General features: G+C 43.4%; 3 protein-coding genes across 7 annotated transcripts in view; 2 read left to right on the plus strand and 1 right to left on the minus strand.

The window, feature by feature from the left end:
- The window catches only part of PSMD5 (proteasome 26S subunit, non-ATPase 5), a 38,285-nt gene extending 31,066 nt beyond the window's left edge, over positions 1-7,219 (plus strand). The window contains exons 11-12 of one of the 4 annotated variants that reach the window (XM_055118601.1): positions 997-1,124; positions 5,797-7,219. The gene's annotated coding sequence lies outside the window, so the exon portion shown is untranslated. Of the gene's footprint in view, positions 1-996; positions 1,125-4,855 lie in introns of all 4 variants that reach the window. The other 3 variants (XM_055118608.1, XM_055118590.1, XM_055118615.1) reach the window with 3 other exon arrangements.
- On the minus strand, positions 1,005-4,862 carry B3GALT9 (beta-1,3-galactosyltransferase 9). Its single transcript, XM_055118624.1, has one exon. It carries the CDS (start codon positions 2,976-2,978, stop codon positions 2,004-2,006), a length of 975 nt encoding a protein of 324 aa, XP_054974599.1. The 5' UTR covers positions 2,979-4,862; the 3' UTR covers positions 1,005-2,003.
- Positions 7,220-8,190: 971 nt separating the features above from the next.
- The window catches only part of FBXW2 (F-box and WD repeat domain containing 2), a 35,734-nt gene continuing 19,082 nt past the window's right edge, over positions 8,191-24,842 (plus strand). The window contains exons 1-4 of one of the 2 annotated variants that reach the window (XM_004615636.2): positions 8,191-8,334; positions 8,435-8,543; positions 13,840-14,349; positions 23,103-23,297. In XM_004615636.2, coding sequence (XP_004615693.1) covers positions 13,860-14,349; positions 23,103-23,297 — 685 coding nt within the window. In that variant the 5' untranslated portion in view covers positions 8,191-8,334; positions 8,435-8,543; positions 13,840-13,859. The other variant, XM_055142301.1, reaches the window with a different exon arrangement.

The following is a 24,842-nucleotide window of genomic DNA, read 5'->3' on the forward strand; positions in this document are numbered from 1 at the left end:
TTTCTTAATAATATTAGTAATTTTCTATGTACACAGTAAGAGATACATTAAACTTGTAGGGTGGCTCTCCTGGTAACATCTTGCTATATAGACCTCAGACTACAGTGCTCAGGCCAAATTAGTCTTTCCTAACCCTAGTAGGGTGTTTATCCAGTCTTACTCTTTGGATCATGACAGAATTTGTCCATGACCATGCTCTTAACTTATAGTTAAGTATTATGGCACTTAGCCTAGCCCGTTTTGATGCCAGGATAGCTCACAGCTTGCCCTGGGTCCATCCAATTCCTTCATTGGGACCCTGCTTTTGGGGTGCTAGGAACTAAGGCAACTGAGGCTTAAGTCAAGAAAAATAAGAGATGCCCAGGAGTAAATATTATTCAGAGTCAATTAACTCCCAGGTTACAAAAGCATAGCATTAACTGTCTTTCTATGTCTATGTAAAAAAGGACATTGCTCTAAAGTAACTATGAAGGGGCTGGAGCGATAGCACAGTGGGTAGGGCATTTGCCTTGCACATGGCTGACATGGGTTCAAAATCCCAGCATCCCATATGGTTCCCTGAGCACCACCAGGAGTAATTCCTGAGTGCATGAGCCAGGAGTAACCCCTGTGCATCTCTGGGTGTGATCCAAAAATTGAAAAAAAAAAAGTGATGCATCCACAAGCCAAGGAATGCTAATGATTTCTGGTAACCAATGAAAGCTAGAAGAGGCCCAAGTTCTCCCTCTATGGGCTTCAGCAAGTAGAGCCTACTCACATCTTGATTACAGACTTCTTAATATAAATGCAGGCAAGTAAATTTCTACTATCTTATCACTCAGTGGCACTTTGTTACAGCATCCCTAGGAAACTCACACCAAGTAAGCGTATAATACATAATTGAAATATGCATTTGTTGCATCTCAGCAGTAAAACACAATTAGGACCTGAAAGTTGTTTTATGAAAAATTAGAAATCCAAATCTATTTTTTTTTTGTTTGCTTGTTTGTTTTTGAGGTCAAGGGGACCATGTCCAGCAATGGTGGTGATGGTGGAACCATGAAAGCCATGGTGGTGCCACCTGGTGGTGGTATGGAACAGGGAAGCCATGTGGTGCCAGGCATGGAACTCAGGGACTTAGACATGTAAGGCATGCATTCTTTCATTTGAATCATCTTCCCTCCCAAAGACCTGAGTCTTCATCCTATTGAGATTTATGTCAGTATATACTAAGCAGTTAAAAGTTTAAATGTAATCCCAACAGATTAGTAAAATGTGTTTTGCATGCATATAAAATGGACATTTTGTTAAATTCCTTTATTGCAGTGTTTTTAATTCTGAGCATTTTGAAAAGTCAGTCTTCACTGTTATAACTGAGTCATGGCAATTTGATAAAAAAATTTTTTTAATTACCAATTATAAGGAGAAACAACACTTGGTTATTAATGTTCTTTTTTTCCTGAATGAAGGTTTGATTTTGAAAAGAACCATGGTACACAAACTTAAATTTCTTTATTGTGTTCTCAATCTGCTGTATCACATCAGATCACTAAATATTTTGCATCTTGCTAAATATGAGTAGAGATTCAGACACACAGCACACAGAGAGATAGCTCAAAACACATGTTTTGCATGCAGGAGACCTGGTTTAGTTCCCAGAAACACACAGTCCCTCTTCTCCCACACACAGACAGGAGTGACCCCTGATCACTGCCCATTGAGGCCCATAAAAAAACATTTAAAGGGGCTGGAGTATCACCGGGTGTGACCCAAAAAGAAAAAAAAAAGCAAAATAAAAAAACCACACACAAAGTAAGCATGCTTTCTATCACAAGGTAGGTGGTAACTGAAAAAACCTATACAGAAAAAAAGAGCCAGAAAATTAGCTCAAAGGGCTGAGCATACTCTTTGCATAGGGGAAGTCCAGGTTTGAGCCACATGGTACCCTGAACACTACCAAGAGCAGTCCCTCCCCCTCCAAACGCTACTGTGTGTGGCCCAAAAGCCAAAGGAAAGAAAAAACCTTAGTCACCAAAATACATGGGGTTATCTTTTATAGTTCCCATATGAAAACTTTTAAAGTTATCAAGGTATGTCAGAATTTTGCAGGAAATGAGCCCGTAGTAAGTCTCAAACAGTGTACATTTCTTTCCACTGTTAATTTCCTCCCATGCCAGGGACATTTCAGCATCTGTAGTTTCTGAGGATGTGAAAATAAATTTATAGCAACATCTGTTGTAACTGATGTGCTTTCCCCCAGAAAACCTTGAACTGTGGATGGGTACAAGACCAATGGACTTGGCACAAATCCCTACAAACACATCAGCAGGCACCATAACGGGTACTTCTTTGAAAACTATATACATCATACGAGCCACATCTTGGGACATAATAAAGGCTTCACCACTGCAGTAATCTGGGTAGTACTTCCCTGGATACTTGCTAAAGGGAACAAATGCATGGCTCTTAGGGTCTCTGTTGGGTTTCTCTTGATGAATAACTCTTCCTACATAGATATCTTCAAGGTGTTCTTTTAGATTGAGAAGATAGTCTACCAAGCTTGGAAGATTGACAAACATCTCTTCGTCAATCTTGAGAATAAACAGGGCATTAGGGCAGAAAGCCACAGCCCACTGTGTCATCGAGATGATCTTCAGGGTTTGATTTTCAGCACTGTCCAGGAAGAGGCCTTCAATTATATCCTTGTTTTTATGAGACTCTTTGTCTATTTCTGGCTGGGTAGTTACCAAAACAGGCATTCCCAGGGCAAACAGTGAAAGGACTCGGTGCTCTTGCACACTGGTCATGTTACCCCAGGTTTTCCTGATGAGGTCACGCCTTGTTCCATTCGCTGGGTGGCTGAAGATAAGAGAAAGCAAAAATACATTCTTCCCTTGACAGACCTCTGGCTGATTCAGGATATAATATTTGGAAAGATTGCTTTTTAGTGGTTCCACATTCAACTTTCTGGCTTTATCTTTAATTTCAAGAGTTTTCATATCGACGTAGGGCAAAGTATGTAGAAAGTATTCTTCCACAAAATCAGCCCCAAAAAACAAAGCATGAAATAAGACAGCATTAAATAGAATGAAGCACCACTGGTGAGTTCGAAGTCTGCAGAATGTTACCTAAACACGAAAAGAACACATGTTCATTCAAGTGTCATCAGCATTCTTGGTTTTGTCCTCCTGTGTTTGTGCTTATCAGTTCACACCCCTTAGCACTTAGTTATTTCTGGTTTAGGTGGCACACGCAGTGATGCTCAGGTGCTACTCCTGGCTCAGTGGTTAGGGGGCACTCCTAGCTGTTCTTTGGAGACCATGTATCAGGGATGGATGGAAACTTGGCCTATGGTGCTCAGAGTTACTCTTGCTCTGAGCTCAGGGATCATTCCTAGCAGGACTCAGGGAACCATATATGCTTGATGGGGATCAAACCTGGGTTTGCCATGTGCAGGGGAAGTGCCTTCCCCACTGTACTATTGTTCTGGCCCCGGGAACCTGGCCTCTTGCATGCAATGCATGTGCTCTGGCTGTTTGAGCTATTCCCCAGTCTAAGTGTTTATTTTTGTTAGCTGCCTGTCCTACACAGTGGCTTTCCCAATGGCAGGCATTCTGTTTCTCTTGAGCACTTCTGGTTCCATCATTTGACACAAAGTAAATACTGAATAAAGTGTTAGCTGGTTATTTTCTTGTTTGTTTGGAGGAAGACTTACTTAAGATACATAAGGGACTATATTAGACAAGGGAAAAGAAGAGGGACACATGGGTATTTTGCAACAAGTGACACCCTTGTGTTAAAAGCCTATGGCAAAATATATGGTGTTCTTTCTGGACCTGATAACTTGGATCAGTTTCTTCTCTTATTACAAAGGTGAAGGGCTAATTTTCCATGAAGCAGTAGCTATTGTTGGCCACTGCTCAATGGCTACTATCAAACAATTACATCCTTCTTGTATGACTTTCCAGTTTAATACAGAGTTTGAATATTGTCAGTTTGGCCCCCTAATCACCCAACACATTTGTCGAGATGAGCAGATTCACACTCTGTGTCACACCTTTTGGGAAATCTAGAATGGACCTATGCCAGATTTCCTCCACCTCATCAGAGAGGATGGCACCAATCCATCTGGAAAGATATTAGCGCTATTGCAAAAAGGCAGAGACAGGGAACATTAAAGGAATTAATTCTATATTCATTGGAGTGTCCATCAACCAACCCTCCCAGCAAAGAATTACCTGTTACTAAACTTTTCCTGTGTGCCATAAGCTGTATCAAGCACTTTATATACTTTTCTTTAATACTGGTAATATCCCTGTGATAGGCTAACCAACCTAACTTTTTAGGTAAATTTTCTTCCTCCCTTCCTCCAATTTAATATTCGTCTACAATGCTGTTTTAGAAATAGTTTTTTCCCTCTTCATAAGTATGTTACCATACCATATCCATCACCGAAGACCCAATGTCCCTCTACTGTAGTTCACTGGATTCCTGTCAATCCTTTGGCTTCCCCTTAGGATACATTGTCTTTGGAATTAAGATGAACATCTAGTTTATAAGTTGTCCAAGATCACTCAGTAAGGGGATAGAGTAGGGCCACGATTTGAACAAAAGCCTGTCAGATTCCAAAAAGCTCGCTCTTTTTGGGGGAGAGTTGGGGGGATTGAACGATACCAAGCAGTGCTCAGGGCTTATTTCTGGCTCTCTGCTCAGGGATCATTCCTGGTGGTACCATGTGATGCCAGGGAATGTACCCGGGTTGGCAGTGTGCAAGAAGAGCACCCTACCTGTTATCCTATCGCTCTAGCCCTCCAAAGTTCACTCTTAATCACAATAGAATTATGATTCCCATTTCTTTTCTATTGCTATCCAATAGGAAGAAGAAGACAAAAACAAATTACTGCCATTGTATTCTGAACTCTTTTCTATTTTATCAATGATTTTCATAGAAGAAAGTTCAGCTTCCTCAAAGTCTATTTCAATTGATAGCAAAATGCTTCAAAAATGATAAGAAACTTACCTGCATGCTGTCTGTGGAAAACTTCAGGACTTTGGAAATTATTAAACTCAGATGCCAATTATTGCCCAAATGTATTTCAGGACCACTTCAGTCTAATAGCAGTGGAAGTGTCTGAGACTTTATGGATAAGGTTTCTTGTCAACCAACCTGAGCTTTTGTTCCATAATACCTGCTGTCTCCATAGGAGAGTAAGTGCTGATCATGTTACAGCTAGAGTGAATCTACAACTGAGAAAATAAAAAAGCAAGCCTCTTCAAAAATCCTTCCAATCTTGTATACCTCTTGGAACTGACCCTTTGTCTTTATGCTGAGTTCCTGGAGAAGTATATGTGGGTGTTGAAAGAAAGGTTTATGCTCTCCACAGAAGTATTATTACACTATAAGAGTCACAAGAGTATGTTTTGAAGTACATCACACATAAGACATGTAGTAGACATCAAGAAATGCTTAGAGGTGCATTGTTTTATCCCCAAAGAAACATCATATGGTGAGATTTGGGGCATGTCTATGTGGGATGATTTTGAATTCCTACTATAAGCCATTTATTTACTAAGACCTTAACTAAACCAGTTGCATCCCATCCAAACCACCTTTTCTGAGCAATTTTATCCAAAAACTGGAAAACAACATGTGTTTCACTTTAGCCTGAATGAAAGAAACTAAGCATTTGATATTTGCTGTTTTTCTAGCACACAGGGAAATTATCCCTCAAATCACTTACAGTAGAAGTTTGAGAAGAACAACAGTATAATGTTCATGTCATAAGATAGTGTACTGAATTTCTGTTCTTATGCCAGGCCTTTGTTTTCATTTTTGGGCCACGTCTGGTTGTACTCAAGGATCACTCCTGGCAGTGCTCAGGAAACTGAGATGCCAAGGATTGAATTTGGGTACGACACATGCAAGGTAAGTATCTTACCTTACCTTATACTACCTTTCTGATCCAATCATGCTAGGCTTTAGTTCACCTTTTTCTTTTCAAATATTGGTCATGTTTCCTTTACAGCAGTTTTATTTTTATTGTTTGAATTATTTGGGTAGGAGGCTGGAGTGATAATACAAGATAATGAAGGTAGGACATTTCCCTTGCATGCGGGTGTCCTGAGTTCAATCCCCAGCATCCCATATGGTCCTCTGAGTACCACCAATAGTAATTCCCGAGTGAAGAGCCAGGATTAACCCCTGAGCATTGTCAGGTGTAACCCAAAAAGTAAAAAAAAATTGTTTGGCTAGGAATAACTCATTACATTGAAAGTTGGCTATATTTTCTCCGCCAGTCATTTGATCTTGGGGAATCTTTGCAAAATAGGAAAATTGAACGTAAGAATTTTCAAATGAAAGGGAATTTTTGTATGCATTAAATCGAATAATTCTACAGTTCTTGTAAAGGATTTAATTAAACAGAAGCCTTATTTTGAAACTCTTTTTATATTTTTTTATATTTTTAGAGTCATAAGTTTTGCTCCTGAATCAACTCTGGGATAAATTTAGGCAATTTAGGTTTTTCACCTATGAGGTCCCTCTCAGAGAGCCTGGCAAGCTACCAAGAGTATCCCACCCGCACGGCAGAGCCTGGCAAGCTACCCGTGGTGTATTCAATATGCCAAAAACAGTAACAACAAGTTTCACAACGGAGACGTTACTGGTGCCTACGTGAGCAAATCGATGAACAATGGGACGACAGTGCTACAGTGCTACAGTGCACCTATGAGGTGTTCAAGTAATACAGTCTCTGGGATAACTCCATCTGGAAATTTTGTTTGATTCATCTATCAAATTCCTACCATAGCGATTGAGATTGTTTTTTTGCAAAAGGAGATGGTTGGTTTCTTTACATGTTGGTATGGCCTTTCCTGCTATTGAAGTTGTCCTGTCTGATGCTATATCTTCCAAACGTTTCCTCTATTGCTATTAATCACTTTTGAGAATACAGAATCAGTCTACAGAGGCTCCCTGTTTCCCACTAATACATTTATTTATTCTTTTTTTTTTTTTTTTTGCCTTGAGACCTAACTTTCAGGACAGTATACTTTATTTACCATTTGTCTCAGATTCCCATTTCCTTGTTTCGAGGACAATTGTTGCCTTGGCTGTGATCTACTGGATATTTGAGTGTCTATAGTCTGTTTTATATGCTATGTCTTTATCACTGGGTCATCTTGTCTAATATGGTAGCCATCTGGATAGCAAAATGAAATAAAACTAGTATATATCCTTGGATGCTTTAGTCACATTTTGTTCAGTGACCACAAAAATGTTAGCGGCAACATAGAGACAGCATGGAGAAAATAGTTACTGAACGTTTTCTAGAATAGTTTTGGTACAATGTGTGTGTGTGTGTGTGTGTGTGTGTGTGTGTGTGTGTGTGTGTGTCTGTGATATTTATGAGCCCTTAAACAAGGAAGAGGGGCCCTGGGTTTTAACCCTGTGACAGTCAGCTAGTATGATGCTTAGACTTCATGGTAAAAAAATGCTTTTGACCTGAATTTCCCTATCCCTGAAAACGGCGCTAATAATAGTTACTACATCGTTTATTAGGTGAACTGAATTTGATGCCACCTACAAAGCACAGTTAGCTCTTGATACTAAAAGATTCATAAATTTCCTTTCCCTCAGTCCTGAGGATGATCAGATGAGTAAATAACTGCTTTGCAAGTAAGGAAAATAAGGTCAGTGATATTAAGTATCCAGGCCATGAATACAGCCAGAGTGGAAGGGCTGACATTCAAAACTACATCATCTGACTCCCTTATTTCACTCTCCACCCCTCTTCTTACCTTTATTGCTTTACTTTTCTTCGCATTTGCTAAAGTTTGCACTAAGCCTTGCTTTGTTATTCTGTCTTCCCTACGCCCCAAGAGATGAGGGGTATTTTTCTGAGCGTTTTGTTCATGCTATTCCCCTCCGCACCTCCCCGAACGGTATTGAAGACATAACAGGTGCTCGAGGAGTCGTTTGACACTGGACACATGTCTCAGTTTCTCCTCCTCCTTAAAAAAAAAGATCACAAAAAGGGCCGCCAAGTCGGCGCAAGACCAGAGGCAAGACCAAACGCGCGGGGCCACTTTGCCTGCACCGTACGCGGGTCACCCGCGCCCAGAGCGCCCCAAGCCGCAAGCGAGAGGAACGTCCCGCGCATGCTCCGCCCGCCTCCCGGGGGCTCCTGCTCCCCCTCCCCTCCACCCCGCCCCTCCCGCCCCAGGCCCGGCGGGGCCGGAAGCGCAGCCGCGTCCGCCGGGCGCCGCGGGCGGAGGGACGCGCGGAGATGACGCAAGCAGCACCGGAAGCCGCTCCCCTGTGAGGCTGCGAACCGGGAGCGGCGGCCGCTGGTCCAGGTCTGTGTGCGAGGCGGGGCCGGGGCTCCGGGCGGCGATTGCCCCGGGCGCCCCGGCTGACCCGCCGCCCCTCGGGCTGTTTGTCTTTGTGTCCCTGCAGGCGCCATGGCTGCGGAGCGGACCCGGCCGCTGCGAGGCTCCGGCGGCCCGAGCGCGCCCAGTCGCTGTGAGCCCGGCGCGAGGTCCCGGGCCCCGGGGCGCTCGCTCAGGTCAGTGCCGCGCGGGACGCGACGGGCCCGGAGGGGCGCCCGGTGCGGGGGGTGGGCGGCGAGCGGGGGCGCGGGGTCTTGTAGAGGTGTGGGGGGGGCGTTTGCCTCCCGCGCCGCCGCGTCGAATGAGTTAACAATGCTGTCCCGGGGCTGGCCGCGACCTGAGACGCCGGGAGCCGGGCGGAGGGTGACGGCGCCGAGCGCGCTGTCGGGAGTGCCGGGGCCGGCCCCGGCTTTGTGGGTGTGCCGCGGGAACAGGTGTGTGTGTGTGTGTGTGTGTGTGTGTGTGTGTGTGTCGGGGAGGCGCCTCAGACGCACGCGTGTACCGAGCCCCTTCGTGTGTGTGCGTGTGTGTATGTGGCGGGGAGGCGCCTCAGACGCACGCCTGTGCCGAGCCCCTTCGTGTGTGCGTGTGTGCGTGTGCGTGGTGTGTATGCGTGTGTGTGTGTGTGTATGTGGCGGGGAGGCGCCTCAGACGCACGCCTGTGCCGAGCCCCCTCGTGTGTGTGCGTGTGCGCGCGCGCTTGTGTGTGTGTGTGTGTGACGGGGTGGAGCCTCAGACGCACGCGTGTGCCTCCTGCCGAGCCCCTCGAGTGTGTGTGTGTGTGTGTGTGTGTGTGTGTGTGTGTGTGATGGGGAGACGCCTCAGACGCACGCGTGTGCCGAGCCCCTCGAGTGTGTGTGTGATGGGGAGACGCCTCAGACGCACGCGTGTGCCGAGCCCCTCGAGTGTGTGTGTGTGTGTGTGTGTGTGTGTGTGTCATGGGGAGACGCCTCAGACGCACGCGAGTGCCTCCTGCCGCGCCCCCCCCTCTGGGCAGCGCCCCGCCTCATCCTCGCCCAGAGGTGGCAGTCCTCAGGGCTTGAAGGATGAGGCGCGGCTGCTGCCTGGGGCCGCCCTGCCACCCCGCGGAGCGGCCCGAACTGGGCGCCCCGATTTTGTCTTCTTTCAAAGCCGTGCTCGCCTGTCTGAAAACGTCTGGCGGCTTTAAAGTCGGAAACGTCTGCGTGTGGTTTTACATTTAAAAAAGAGCCCGCACGCCTCTGCTCACTCTCCCCTGCCACTGTTCTCCGCAGGCAGCCAGCGCCTTGAATATTCCAAAGCTGTCTGATGCAAAGCCCTGCGTGTGTGTGTGTGTGTGTGTGTGTGTCTGTGTGTGTCTGTGTGTGTGGTGTGTGTGTGTGTCTGTGTGTCTGCGCACGATGTTTTAAAAAATCTATTATCAAGGCCTTTGTATTTCTTAGCCACTGCTAGGCTAGATAAAAGAGGCGGGTGATGAAGCCCCTCCCTCCCTCGGTAACAACAAATGCTGCTTGCACTCTCAGGCTAGGCCCCTGAGGAGAGGAGAAGGTGATTGGTGTTTTATTCATAGTGCCCTATCCCTCTTAAGGACTTAGCGGATGTAGGTTTTGTTTTGTTTGGGAATGATTAATTGATCAACTCGGTTCTGTCTTGTCCTTTGCAAGCCAAGAATTTCCCTGCAGTAGATGGGAATGCTTTGGTGACACTGCTCGGCAAGATGATCCTGGAACCTAGTAACTCAGGGCCAGGTGTAATAGGTCATCCATTTTCGTTTGTTTCTTACGGGGCACTTCCATTATCTTCAATGAGGTGGTGAAAATCAAATGAGATAATATGTGCAACGTGAGTCTTCAGAATGCGGTTAATGTGAGAGTTGCCCAAGGGGATGTAGAGAGTTAATAGCGGAACCAGATACACACCCAGATTTCTCCTCTCAAGTTAGGAGTCTTTTCGTCTCCCTTCCCTGTTTCCTCAGAACTTTTTGATTGTTAATATTGAGGGCAAGTGTAATGTTCAGTGTGAAGTTAGGCAGCCAAGACAGCTTGGACCATGCAGAGAAAGATGCAACAAGTGGGAAATTGCAGCCTCCTGTCAGTAATGGTCCTTAACTGTAAAATTAAGCTCCAGTCATTTTGAACTCTTGAGTTTTTCTCCCAGATAAGCCAATAGAATCTTTATAAAAAGATCAGCATTTGAAAGAGGTTAGTGATCTCTTTTCCAGCCTTTTAATACCACCAACTGCTCTCCTGTTAGAAACTCATAGCAATAACCTAACTCAAAGTACCATTTGAGTTACCTCGAGTTACCCTAGATTGGGCTGTATGCTCAGCATGTTACTGTACTGTTTGTGCTTTTCACAGCCCTCCAAGTGATGACCTTCCCTTTTTTAGATGAGGAGACTGAAGCTTACATGTTAGTTGAGCATGCAGGTGATCCTATAGGAAGTGGCTGAATTAGTTGAAGATCTGAACCGTGTTTGCATTTTCCTCACTCTTTCTTTGTATCCACTGTCCTTGACTGTTTCCAGTAATGGGAAGCTTACTACTCTGGAAGTAGCTAGCTGTTCCATTATTGGAAAGCGCTGACGGTTTCAAAGCGGCTCCTCAAGTTGAATTGAAATCCCACTTCCTGAAGTTTTTCCCCAGGGACCTTGTGCTGCCAGTACATGATATTCCTAGAGGCTGGAAGAGTTCAGTTTGGACCTGTGACCTTAATTAAGAAAATTTCCTCTAAAGTCTGTTAATTTTAGTCAAGGGAAAGCTTTTTTTGTTTGTTTTGTAGCACTGGGGCTTGAACTTAGGACCTTGAATATGATAGGCATATGCTCTATCGCTGGGCCAGATCATGCCCCAAAAGGTTGTTTGGTTTTTTTTTTTTTTTTTTTACAGCTTGCAGCAGCATTACCGGATACCTGTTTTATTTTGAAAGTATGTTTTTTCCTGACTTTAACTTTCTGTTGAAAAAGTGGAAAACATATCTTCCCCAAAGGGTTTAGCAGCTTAAAGGGCAATATAATGTAACTTTTTCTTTTAAATTCAAATTCAGAATGGATATTTTGTTGTTTTAAGGTGCTTATCCAATAAGCTTGAAGTTTGTTCCATAATCTTTAGTAGTATACAGGATACATTAAGATTGCCCGGTGTAGGATTTCCCTTTACTCTTTTGTGAATGATGGAAACTTGACATTGTATTCAGAGTGTATCAGATTTTCTTGTCATTTATTTAGCTGTAGGGATGGTGATGGATGTCCACAGAAAGGGGTTGGTTTCTTCTTGCTACGAATGTATGTTTTTAATTTTAGAGTGAAAATTACTGTAATGTAATAGAAGGTGGTTAGGAGTTAGAAGAAGGAAGAGATATATGCACAGATTGCTTTTGGTAGTCATGAAAATCTTTTAAGTAAATAAATTTTGGACTGGGGAGATGGCTCTGGACTGAAGCACATGCTTTGTGTTCAGGTTTGATCCCAGCAACCCTGATGTGCAGAGTTCATAATTATTATTAAGAACTTCACAATTATTATTTTTAAAGTCCATTGTTCAAAAATAAAAATTAGGGGTCCAGTTTAAAAGTTTGAGCACATGCTTTGCAGTCAGGAGCCCTGAGTTTGATAGATCCCCTGACACTGCATGGTCCCCTAAGCATCTCTGGGAACACTGTGCTTGGAGTAGCTTCAGGCCCCACCAAATGTGGCACCCTCTTCTCCCCACCCCTCCCCTCTACCCCTCCCCCCAAAAAAACTATTAGATGGTGAGATGGGAAAGGGTAACATTCTCACCAAATTTGATATTGATAAATGATAATTTTCACTTAACTAAGTGGGAGATGAGACCTGTCTTAAAACCATAGGTCTATGGTGCTGGACAGCGGGGAGGGCATTTGCCTTGCACGCGGCCAACCCGGGTTTGAATCCCAGCATTCCATATGGTCGCCTGAGCACCACCAAGGGTAATTCCTGAGTGCAGAAGCCAGGAATAATCCCTGTGCATCGCCGGGTGTGACCCAAAAAGGAAAAAAACAAAAGCAATAACAGCAACAAAAATAGGTCTGGGTGACATATAAAGAAAGAAATCTATATTCCTCTTCTATGTTATTTATTTTAAGAAAAACTATAACTATCTGGAGGTAAACTGGTCATATTGTAAGGTTTATTTTTTTAAAGTCATCAAATGTTAAAACCTATGCAAATTAAGAGAATAACAAACTTGCCCGTATCTTCTGCAGTGACTTGTCACCAGATGACCAACCTTGGGAGAGTTGGTCTTTTTAGCTTTGCTTTATTTCTCTTTTTGTATTAGTTTAGTCCCCATTGCCTAGTGTCATTTCCCACCCTGACACTCTTTGTAATGCTGGGTACTTGGGAAAAACTGTCTGTATGTTCCAGTTAGCTCTGAAGTAATTTGCCATTCTCTTGAAGGGTGATGGGAGGGAGGTGAAAGTGGTATTGTCAGGTAGGCACAGTGTTCCCGATCGTGTCACTAGGTTGTGATTCTCCCCGGTTGCAGCCATTTTCTGTGAAAGGTGCTGATCTGAGGGCCCTCCAGTCTATCCTGCTGCTGTTTTAAAGGCTCTGTTGACACAGGCATCTCTTGGCTTTTTTTGACCTCTAGCTTTTTTGCAAAGTGTAGATGCTGATGTCTGTTTCTTGATGTTTTGTAAGCATCAGGATTATTAATTAGTCTTACTTGTGCAGGTTCCCAGAATCATTATGGCTCCATTGGGGCACTTGGTTGAGCTCTTATGGGGCTTATTAAACAGACTAACACCAGATAAGGCCTTTGATAATTCATGTACCAACAGGCAGTGCCATAAAGGAAGTGGAAGAACAAGAATACCTGAGCCACATAATTATCACATATACTTATTTTTCTTCCTCAGACTATTTTGCCTGTACATCTGTTGCAGTAGTTTCAAGTCAGTCAGTTTTGTGAACTTGGTAATAGGTCAGGTTGTGCCGAGTATGATAAATAAATATCTTGGGTTATTGCTTGTGTAATTGCTGTTTGTTGCATCGTGTGTGTGTGTGTGTGTGTGTGTGTTTGTGTGTGTGTGTGTGTGTGTGTGAGATTTTAGTGCCCAAATAGAATGTACTTAGACAGTGGATTTAATGATGGTTTTGATGAGGGGCATAATAATTAGAATACAAAGTTTAATAATAAATGAATACTTCGTAAATCTTTTACTGTGAAGATTAGTGCAGCATGTGCTACACTAAAAGAAGGAGCAGGTGCACATATGCACATAAGTTTCAATGAAGTAGTTTCTGAGCTATTGATATGTTAATGTATGTTTTCTCAAATGTACTTTTTTTGTGTGTGCCTGGAAAACTTTCATATAAATAGAGCATTTATGATTGAAATTAAAGTGTAGTATGTTTAAACATAAATTGTAATGCTAAATTTGTTACTCTATATTTTAATGCTTCATTTATTAGCAGTCTTGCTTGAATGGTCTTACTGAACAGAACTAATACAATATTTTGATGTGTCACAGGTAAATTTTTCCATAACCTTATGGAGAGAAAGGACTTTGAGACATGGCTTGATAACATTTCTGTTACATTTCTTTCTCTGACGGACTTGCAGAAAAATGAAACTCTGGATCACCTGATTAGTCTGAGTGGGGCAGTCCAGCTCAGGCATCTCTCCAATAACCTGGAGACTCTCCTCAAGCGGGACTTCCTCAAACTCCTCCCCCTGGAGCTCAGTTTTTATTTGTTAAAATGGCTCGATCCTCAGACTTTACTCACGTGCTGCCTCGTCTCTAAACAGTGGAATAAGGTGATAAGTGCCTGTACAGAGGTGTGGCAGACTGCATGTAAAAATTTGGGCTGGCAGATAGATGATTCTGTTCAGGACGCTTTGCACTGGAAGAAGGTTTATTTGAAGGCTATTTTGAGAATGAAGCAACTGGAAGATCATGAAGCCTTCGAGACCTCATCACTAATTGGACACAGTGCCAGGGTGTATGCACTTTACTACAAAGATGGACTTCTCTGTACAGGTGAGAGACCATGGAACTGTTTTTTATACTTGCATTTCATAGAGTATAATCTTACAGAACAAACTAGTTCTTTTGGAGAATGGCTTGGTTGGAGAATGGCTGCTGTTAATTAATGACATAACCTATATTGACATAACCCGTAATTATATGAGATAAACGGTAATGACATTTCCTTCGCCTCCCCCCTTGGCCCCCAATCCTCTTTTTCTCTAGAGAAGACAATAATTGTATTTTATTTGTCTGGAGCCTCCAAACAAGGGCCCAGGAGACCTTGGGCTCCTCTTGGTGATTCTCTGTCTACTAGGCCAACTCTTCAACGTTAGGGTCCAACAGTATGGCACCGTTCAGGCTCTTAATGCTGCATATTACCCAGGCCACCCTGGTGGCATCTGAGGGCTCAGAGCTATACTTGGCAGTGCTCAGGAAGCATTCAGGGCTACACCTGGCAGTGCTTTGAATAAGGATATGTTGTGCGGGGAATCAAGCCATGTCAGCTGCATGCATGGGATATCCCTTGACTGCCTGTACTGTTCAGCTCTGAGAAGATAATCATTTTAATAAAATTTTCCTAAAGAAAGCTCCAGACATCTTTAAAGCATGGCGTTTACCAGAACTCTTTTCCTATGCTCTTCTTGTTGGTTAATTTTTTTCTATCAGTAGTGAGCTTTTTTTTTTTTTAAATTAAAAATTTTTATTTTTCAGTAGTGAATTTAGTTAAAAAAAAAACTGGCAGAGGTTTGCAATTATTTGGCCTACTCTCTACTTTTCAGGAAAAAAAAAATGCTGAGCATTCCTTGTAACTCTACTTTCTTTAAGCAGACAAACAAAAAGCACTCTTCAGGAGCCTTTTTTGTTTGTGTTTGGGCCGCCACACCAGGCGGGCTCAGGGGTGCCAGGGATTGGATCCAGTTCGGCTGTATGCAAGTCAAGCACCCTACTCACTGTTACTGCTCCAGCCCCAAGGAAAGCACTCCAGTTCCATGCCAAGTCTACCACTGCAGCTGAGGGTCATTTCAGAGCTCTCCTTGGGCTGCAAGATTGCTCACTTTGGGAAACATTGTGGCAGAGGATTCATGCATGTTGAGAGTGTGCAGTGGAGGCAGATGTCTCCTTACAGTCATCTCCTCAGACCCCAGATGTCCCTGATTCCTTGGGATCTAGTGCAAGGAAAGAGGTTATTGGCAGCTTGGTCTCCCAGAGGCCCTAGCACCAGGTGGGTCGGGAGTGCTGGGTGATGAAGACCAGCTGAAACACAGGGGAAGGCTCCAGCCTCAGCCCTAGGGTGCTGACTGCTTGGGGCAATAAATCAGTTGTGCTGGAGTCCACCTCAGCTCGAGTTGATGTCCAGACCCTTCCGCTTCCACACTATGCAAAGGCTAATCCAGCTCTTTGGCAGGTCTTTCCCCACTCTGAATCTTCAGTCTCAAGATCTTCAGCGAGGAGGTAACCATAAGTATTCATTACTTCCTTTCTTCAGACTGGGGGGTTTCCGAAACTGAGGTGTTTTTTTCCCCCTCTGATATATGATACCTCTGTTGAAACCATCTAATGAGTCAGTACCATACATAACAAGAAACCCCTTCCTACAACGTCATGGGAGGCATAAAAAAAGGGTCCTTAGAAGGAAAAAGCCAAAACCTACAATGAGCAAAGAGCTTAGGGTTTTTGGTTTAGTTTTGGGGAGCGATATACAGCAGTGCTGAGGACTTACCCCTCTCTGTTCAGGGATCACTTCTGGCAGTACACTGGAGAACATATGTAGGATCAGCTGCTTGCACGTTAAAAACCCCTGCACTGACTCGACAGTTCCAGATTGGAAACTGAATGCCTAAAGTAAAGTACCCTAAATTAAGGGTAATGTTGCAATTGGAAATCAATTTAGGTTTGGAGTATCTATTTTTCGTAATAGAAATATATAAGTTGCCACAAATAAGTATAAACTCATGTGTTACTTAAAAATTTTTTTTGGTGTCACCAGGATGTGATGCATTAGTAAAGTGTATGCTTTGCCTGCATGAGACTTGGCCTTCCAGGCCCAACTCCCCCTGCCCCTGCTCCCTCCAACCCCACTCTCTGCCGCCTCCCCACACCCAAGTTGTGTCTAGACCTAGCAAGTAGTTAGATTATTTTAGAAGTGTTAAACTGTCAGTAAAAATTGGGAACGAAAGTATTTTTTTCTCTAAAATTTTATATCACTGTATCACTGTCATCTCATTGTTCATCCATTTACTGGAGCAGGCACCAGCAACATCTCCATCCCAGCCCTGAGATTTTAGCAGCCTCTCCTTACTCATTTTTCCCAACAATTGGAGGCTCATTTCGGGGTCAGGGGAATGAGGCCTGTTACTGTATTTGACATATCAAAAACACCAGGGGGAAATATATATATTTCCCTTTATGATGATGGTCCAGGAATATGTTCACTCATGCATGGGGCTCGACCCGAGTGTGTGGAAAGTGGCCTGGAGCGTGGCAGCGGTTGGGTAGTAGAGGTCGGCTGCTGGGGCTGGGTCCCTTGTGGTTGGGAGGGCTCTCACCTGCCCCTCTCTGGGGCACCCCTGGTGTGGAGTCTGGTGGCATGGTTATGGGGTCCTCATGCTCCCTTCCGGGACAAGCAGCTGTGAGTTCTGGAGGGTGGCCGATGAGGAGATTATCTGGCGCCTGCAGGCAGATAAAATTTTGTAAATTTTTTTTTTTTTTTTTTTTTTGCTTTTTGGGTCACACCCAGCGATGCTCAGGGGTTACTCCTGGCTTTGCACTCAGGAATTGCTCCTGGCAGTGCTTGGGGGACCATATGGGATGCCGGGGATCGAACCCAGGTCGGCCGCGTGCAAGGCAAATGCCCTACCCGCTGTGCTATCGCTCCGGCCCCAAATTTTGTAAATTTTAAAAAGAAATTAGAAGTTGAGTTTGGGCATGGTGCCCCAGGGTGCTGGGAGGGTTGGAGAATATGATTTGTAGAAGTCTTTAGTTTGAATCCCGGCACCATAGGGATTCAAACTAAAGCACCTTCAGGAGTGGAACAGTTCAAGGTGAGTTCTAATCGACACTAGGATGTTAACCTAAACTATGTAGTCATCATTTTTTGTTTGTTTTTGTTTTGAGACCACGCCCAGCCATACTTAGGAGTTACTCCTGTTTCTGCACTCAGGGACCACTCCTGTTCAGAGAACCATATGGGGTGCCAGGGATCAAACCTAGATTGGCCACGTGCAAGGCAAGCACCCTACCTACTGTCCTTGGCTCCTGTGGTTGTTATTATTATTATTATTATTATTTTTGCAAACCTCTGGATCCAACGTCCAGTGTGTGCTTTTATTTATTTTATTTATTGAATCACCATGTGGAAAGTTACAAAGTTCTCAGGTTTATGTCTCAGTTATACAATATTCAAACACCCATCCATTCACCAGTGCCCATATTCCACCACCAAAAACCCCAGTATACCCCCGCCCCCCCACCCCCAGCTGTATAACTGATGCATTTCACTTCATTTTCTCTTTACCTTGATTATGTTCCATATTTCAACACAAAACTCACTATTGTTGGAGTTTCCCCCAAGAAAGACAGCCCTACTACCAAGGAAGCATTTGGTGTTTTTTTTTTTTTTTTTGGTTTTTGGGTCACACCCAGAAATGCACAGGGGTTACTCCTGGCTCTGCACTCAGGAATTACCCCTGGCGGTGCTCAGGGGACCATATGGGATGCTGGGATTAGAACCCGGGTCGGCCGCGTGCAAGGCAAACGCCCTACCCGCTGTGCTATCGCTCCAGCCCCCCAAGGAAGCATTTGATAATTAGCTTTCCATTAAAAGATTGTATGTTTTCAGTTTTTAGAAAAGGTCGTGTGGCTGCTAATGCAGCCGCGCGTTTTGGAGTTGTCCCAGTCCCGCATCCCGGAGCCGTGCTAGTTGCTGGTCAGTGTCACCAGGGCTCCATATGGAGAAGGTGTGGTGGCTGCACCTCCTCGTCTGGATCCCCGGTGTTGCTGGTCCGGTCTCGGGTCCGGAGCATTCTCTGGCCGCGTTGCTTGTGGTTGTCATTTTTAATAGTATATGCTATACCTTTGTGTATATACATCATGTTTATCTGTTTCTTGTAATTCTAGGCATTTTATCAGAGTTTTGGGGGGGTCGGTGGGGTTGGGGGGACAACTGGTGATGTTCAGGGCTTACTCTTGGCTGTGTGCTCAGAGATAACTCCTGCTGGTGCTTAGGGACCATATGTAGAGCTGAGGATTGAACCTGGATCAGCTGCATACAAGGCAGGAACCCTACCTGCTCTAAAATGTCTCAGACCAGTTTTATAAAAGGCATTTTGTGGCTGAAGTTATGTCATTCTTACATTATTTTCCTGAAGTTATTTCATTCTGATGTTATTTTCTGTGTCCTGTAATCCTATGACTGAAATGTCATTTGTTCTCAGTATTTTCACATACTTTCCCCAAAGTGCTTTTGCCTTTCCTTGTTCTTTGCACCTCATGCTCAAGAAGGTAAAGATAACATCTTAAAGATTAAGATGCAGTGTTGTCTGTCTTCCAGGGTACTGATCATTTCCACTTAGATAAAAAATGGCAGTTGACTCATTTTAAGAACCACTCTAGTGTTTTAAAACATCTCCGCAGGGGTGTGGGTGGGAGGCTGGAGAGATAGTGCAGCAGGTAGGGTCCTTGACTTGCATGTGGCTGACTTGGGTTTGATCCCTGGCGTCCCTTAATACTGCTGGGTGTAATTCCTGATCATTTCCAGTTGTAACCCGAAGCCCAAAATAAATAAATAAAACATCTTTCATCCTACATTTAAAATGGAATAATAACTCAGTTTCTTGGAATAGAAGAGAAGTGGACATTTCATTGAATTATCTGGCTCCCTGGGAAGTTAATACCTACAATAGCCATGCATGTTTTTTTCTTGTTTTTTTTTTTTTTTTTTTCTTTCTGGTTGCTTTTTGGTCACACTTAGCAATGCTCAGAGGTTACTCCTGGCTCTGCACTGAGGAATTACTCCTGGTGGTGTAATTACTTCCATATGGTGGGGGACCATATGGGATGCCAAGGGTTGAAACCAGGTTGGCCACGTGCAAGGCAAACACCCTACCACTTTCGCTCTGGCTCCTTTTTTTTTTCTTTTTGAGGTGCTGGGGATCAAACCTGGGTTCTTACACGTACAAGGCAAGTGCTCTCTGAGCTCTGTCCTGGTTGTTGCACTCTGCATTTTTTGTATTATTCTCAAAGTGGGATTATATGCTATGTTATTTTTATTCCAATTAACCTCACCAGATTTTTAGTTGAAAGTTATGAAAGTTGACAGACATATAAAAGTTATGTGTTTATTGAAAATGATCTAAAGAATTAGTTTAATTTTATGGGATCATTACTGTTGAGAAGTCACTGTCACTGTCATCCCATTGCTCATCGATTTGTTAGAGCGGGCATCAGTAACGTCTCTCATTGTGAGACTTAGTGTCACTGTTTTTGGCATATCCAATACGCCACGGGTAGCTTGCCAGGCTCTGCCGTGCGGGTGCGATACTCCAGTAGCTTGCCGAACTCTCCGAGAGGGGTGGAGGAATCGAACACGGGTCGGCCACGTGAAAGGCGAACGTCCTACCGCTGTGCTATCACTCCAGCCCACTGTTGAGAAGTATTTGTTAGAAAATTATAGATGTGTTTATGCCATTTTGGTAATCAAGAACTTGTATTTTCACCGTGATTAAATTGTAGCATTCTAGATTTGATAGTAATTGCAAGTAGTTCTCAGATTAGCTTCTTGAGGAAAGAGGTAATATCAAAAAGAATTGATGGGTATTGGGTTAGAATGATAGTACAGTGGGTAGGGCCCTAGTCTTGCATAAGGCAATCCAGGTTGATCCCTGCTACCCCATACATTCTTCTGAGCGCTGCCAAGAGTGATTGTTGGGCGTAGAGGTAGGAGTAAGCTCTATGACCCGCTGGTGTGGCCCAAAACGAAACAGAACAAAAAGAATTGATGAATAATGATAGAAATGAACATGGTACAGATAGAAGGAGATAGCCTTCTATTAATTTCTGAAACGGTAAGAAGGAACTTGTGCTTTATACTGTTTGGTAGATTTTTATTTATTAAATACCTGCTGCATGAAAGGCAGTATGAGGACATCTGTAGGTGAATTAAAGCTAGTCTTTCCTCAGAGAACATTCACACTGGGATCAGCTTGGAAACTTGATCAAATAATGATGGTCTTCTTGTAGACTGTGGCTAACTGGACAGTACTTGCCCTTTAGAGTGAGTAGTTGCTCCTTCACCGTCAGGAGTCTGCTCTATTAGATTCAGGTTCAGAGTTGTCAGATCTGACTAAGAGAAACCCAAACTTGAGAATTTTGTGAAATGTCTTGATGTTTTGGTTTTTATTTTGGGGCCACCTCTTGACTTTGGGGGCTGTTCCTACCTTATTGCTTGGAGGTTGTTCCTGACTGACTACTCTGCTCATGGGACCATATAGTCCAGAGTGTGCAAACACAAAAGGGGGCAGTGGGGCTCTATCTCTCCTGCTGCCTGTGTTCGGTAGTCTCATGCCGCTTTCCCGACCCCGACCCTAGGGAGGTCAATGGCGATGGGCAGGCGAAGGAAGGAACAAGGGCCAGGCTGGTTGGTCTCAGTTGCAGTTTATTCCACTCCCATCTCCGTTCTCCTCTGATTCTCCTCCTGCTTCCTCCCTCATGCTACTTCATTCTCCTTCTCAATTTCTCCTCAATCTCCTTCTGGCTCTCTCATTCTCCTCCTGGCTCTGGATTCTGGATCCTGATCCCCCAGCCCATTCTTATAGCCTAGTTAAATCCCCAAGCATAAGGGGTTGGGGCTTACACATAGGTGTGGTCCCAATCAATAGGGGTAAAGTTCTTTCCCTCAGGGGATGCTACTTCTAGGACAGATTCTCTTTCACCAGGACGACCCACCCAAGAGCAGAATCCCATGGGTGTGTTTCTCCTCTCCTTGTCCAGTGAACATATAAGTATTCGTTTCATTTTGCATGGACACAATAAGAGATACATTAAGCTTATAAAGAATTGCTCTCCTGGGGTCATCTCGATCTCAGACTACAGTGCTCATGCCAGATTAGTCTTTCCTGTCCCTAGCAGGGTCCTAGTCTCGTCATTGCTTTTGGATCATGACAGCATTTATCTATGATCAAGCTCTTAACTTATAGTTAAGAATCGTGGTGCTTTGACCTGGCCCATATCGATGCCAGGGTAGCTCACAGCTTGCCTTGGTCCCTTCAGTCCATCATCGGGACCCTGCTTTTGGGGTGCTAGGAACTAAGGACAACTGAGGCTTAAGTCAAGAAAGCAGATGCCCGGGAGTGAATAATATTCAAAGCCAATTAAATCCCAAGTTACAAAAGAAAATATTAGCTGTCTCCTTTTGTCCATACAAAAAGGGCATTGCTTTAAACTAAACTATTCAAAAGACATAAGGAGAGGAGAAATCACATTTCTGAGGAATCTGACCTTACAAGTTAACAGAGTCTGATTTGGGGGAAAAGGTGATAGACCTGTTGGAAGAGAGCATAGAGAGGAGTTTACAGATAAACACAGTGGAATGGGAATGCAGCACTGTGATAAACCTAAGCTTCCTGTGGCAAGGGCAACAGGACATACCAATGTTGTCCTAAAATGTTTAGAGCTACATTCCAGTAAACACAGAGGGATGGAGGTGCTTTAGGAGCACTGTGATGGGTATTACCAGATAAACCTAAACTCTTTGTGTCGAGGGAGAAAGGACAAACCAATGATATCCTACACAGAGGATTGAACCCAGGCCTCCTTTGTGCAAAGCATACAAAGCTCCTTCTCTAGTTCTGTCCTCGTGTCCCTCCCCCCACCAAGTACTGAACAGAAATAGATCCAGAATTAGAGATTTCTGCTTAAAGTAGACCAGAGTTCCTTATTTGTTAGGCCAAGGTCTTCTGTTTATGGCATATTTTGTAGTATTTCTTGAGGTAAACTCATAGAAATGGCTTATCTGCACACTCACATTTAAAAGTCAAAGCCTAATCATTGAGATTGAAGGGAAGAGGACTCTAGTTTAAAATACCTATTAAATATGCTAGAGACAGTAATCAGCTGTTCATACCCATTTCATTTGTATGATCAGCATGAGCATGCCAATTCTAAAGCAGAATGTTTGTGACACAGATGCTCTCTGTAGGGCCCTGGCCTTGCATGGGGCTGATTCAGGTTTGGTCTTCGGGATCTCATTATTGCAGTTCATTGGTTGTTTAAATTGGATGTTTAAAGGGGAGATTCCACAAGTATTTGGATGTACAGGGTCAGAGCTTTGGAGAGTTTCAGTGCTTAAGAAAAATGAAGAGAAAAGAATAGAACCCAGACTGAACCTTTGAGGAGTCCTCTTAGAGAAGGAAGTGAGGAGAGGTAAAGAAACAGAATGGTACAGGCCTCCAAGGAGAGCGAAAATTGCCTGTCTTAAGGAGGCATGTCTTTCAAATGAATGTTTATTCAGTTAGTAGACGGAAATAGATGCCTCACAGAAGCCTGGAGGGCTAAGATCTTATTCTGCAGATAAATATTTCAACTTCATAATGTACAGTTTAACCTAATGAGATAACTGATTTTTGCTTTATAGTTCAGTTTTTTGCTCACCTCTGTTAAATGCCTTTCCCTCTGGTTTTCTGTCAGAGTTTCGTTTTTCATTTTGTGTTATGAATTGGTAAGGCTTTAATGTTTGTTTTCTCATTAACCTTTCTTTTCTCTTGAAGGGTCAGATGACTTGTCTGCAAAACTGTGGGATGTGAGCACAGGGCAGTGTGTTTATGGCATCCAGACCCACACGTGTGCGGCTGTGAAGTTTGATGAGCAGAAGCTTGTGACGGGCTCCTTTGACAACACTGTGGCCTGCTGGGAATGGAGTTCCGGAGCCAGGACCCAGCACTTCCGGGGGCACACGGGGGCGGGTGGGTTGCTCTTTTTCATGGGTTTCTACAGTTACTTGAATCTCTTTCCTTAAAACCAGGAGCCAAAATATGATTCCTCTTTTGTTTTGTTTGTTAATCTCTCAATGCCCCTAACCCCTGTTTCTGTCACTGTAGCTTTTTTCCCCTTTGTTCAAGCTATTCTTATTTTGGAATTTTCCCTCTGACTGACCTATTTGGAAACTCTTCTATGTTTCCTTGTATCCTTAGGCTGGAGGGAGGTAGTTCTCTCTCTCTGTTTTATTTGTATCCTATTGGGCAGTTTGTTTCCTTAGCTTTTATCACATTCCATGTCTCCCAAAGTTCTATGCTATAAATTCAGTCCACTTTATTTGCAGAATTAGGGCTGAAAATATTTTTGGAGTGACAGTGGTTCCTAGATTATGTGATATCTATACAGATTGCATCAGTTTGAAGCTTGGTTGAATATTGATTAAAATGAGCTACTACCTAGAGATGCAAAAGAAGCAGGTAACTGAATATTTCCTCATAGTTTTATAGCAGCATTTGTGTACCAGAAACAGTCATTTGATTATAAACTTGAGACTTGAGCTATTTTCAAGCCTCTTTTGAAGTGGGAAATTTTCTCTTTCTCTCTTGCCTCTGAGGTTTCAGTCTGTGCTCTCAGGCATCATGTTTTATGGGCAGTCCTTGTAGAGTATAGGTTGAGTATCTCTACTGTAGGTTTTCCAGTAACGTATATTGTCATAACACCCATCACACATAAATAAGTATGATAATTTATCTCCCTACCACGTGAAAACTCCAAAAGGAGAGATCTTGCCTGTCTTATTTACCCTTCAGTTCTGAGTTTCTTGCTCAGTAATAATTCTTTGAAGTAAACGTAGTTGTTTTGTTGCCACAGTTGTTTTTTTTCCATTACTTTGATCATTCTATAAAATTTTTCTTAAGTTTGCTATTATCACTTGTAGAAGTTAATATTTGAAGATAAATTACTTACAATGGAATCCATGTGTTAAACTGATTAGTATTCCATTGAGATACACATGACTTCAGGTGATTTTATACCTGATGAACTCTGAGGGCCCTGCATTAAAACAGTTTCTCCTGTTCCCTCGATATTGCTGTGGCTTTTTCTCACTTCATGCCTTCGCTCTTAGTTCCATCTGCCTGCAATATTCTTTCTTTACTTGATAAGCTGTAAATGTCCTTCATTCCATTGTTATCTTTTTTTCTGATATCCTTCCTGATACTCTTGGGCAGAGTTAATCGTTTTTACAGGTATTTCTCTTAACAAGAAGTAATTAAAAGAAAAAACTTTTTTTTTTTTAACTTCTGTCTCTCCCCTCACTTAGAGAAAAGACCAGTGAGTTCATCTCTGATTTCCCAGTGTTCTTTAAAAGTTTGACATTAAAAAAAAAAATATTTGAGGGACCAGAGTGACAATACAGTGGACAGGGCACTTGCCTTGCACACAGCCTCACAGCCTATCTGGGTTCAATCCTGGCACCCCATGTGGTCCCCCAACATTGGTAGGAGTGATCCCAGTGTACAAAGGCAGGAGTA

This window comes from Sorex araneus, chromosome 1 (genome assembly GCF_027595985.1).
Source record: "Sorex araneus isolate mSorAra2 chromosome 1, mSorAra2.pri, whole genome shotgun sequence".
Classification (NCBI taxonomy): domain Eukaryota; kingdom Metazoa; phylum Chordata; class Mammalia; order Eulipotyphla; family Soricidae; genus Sorex; species Sorex araneus.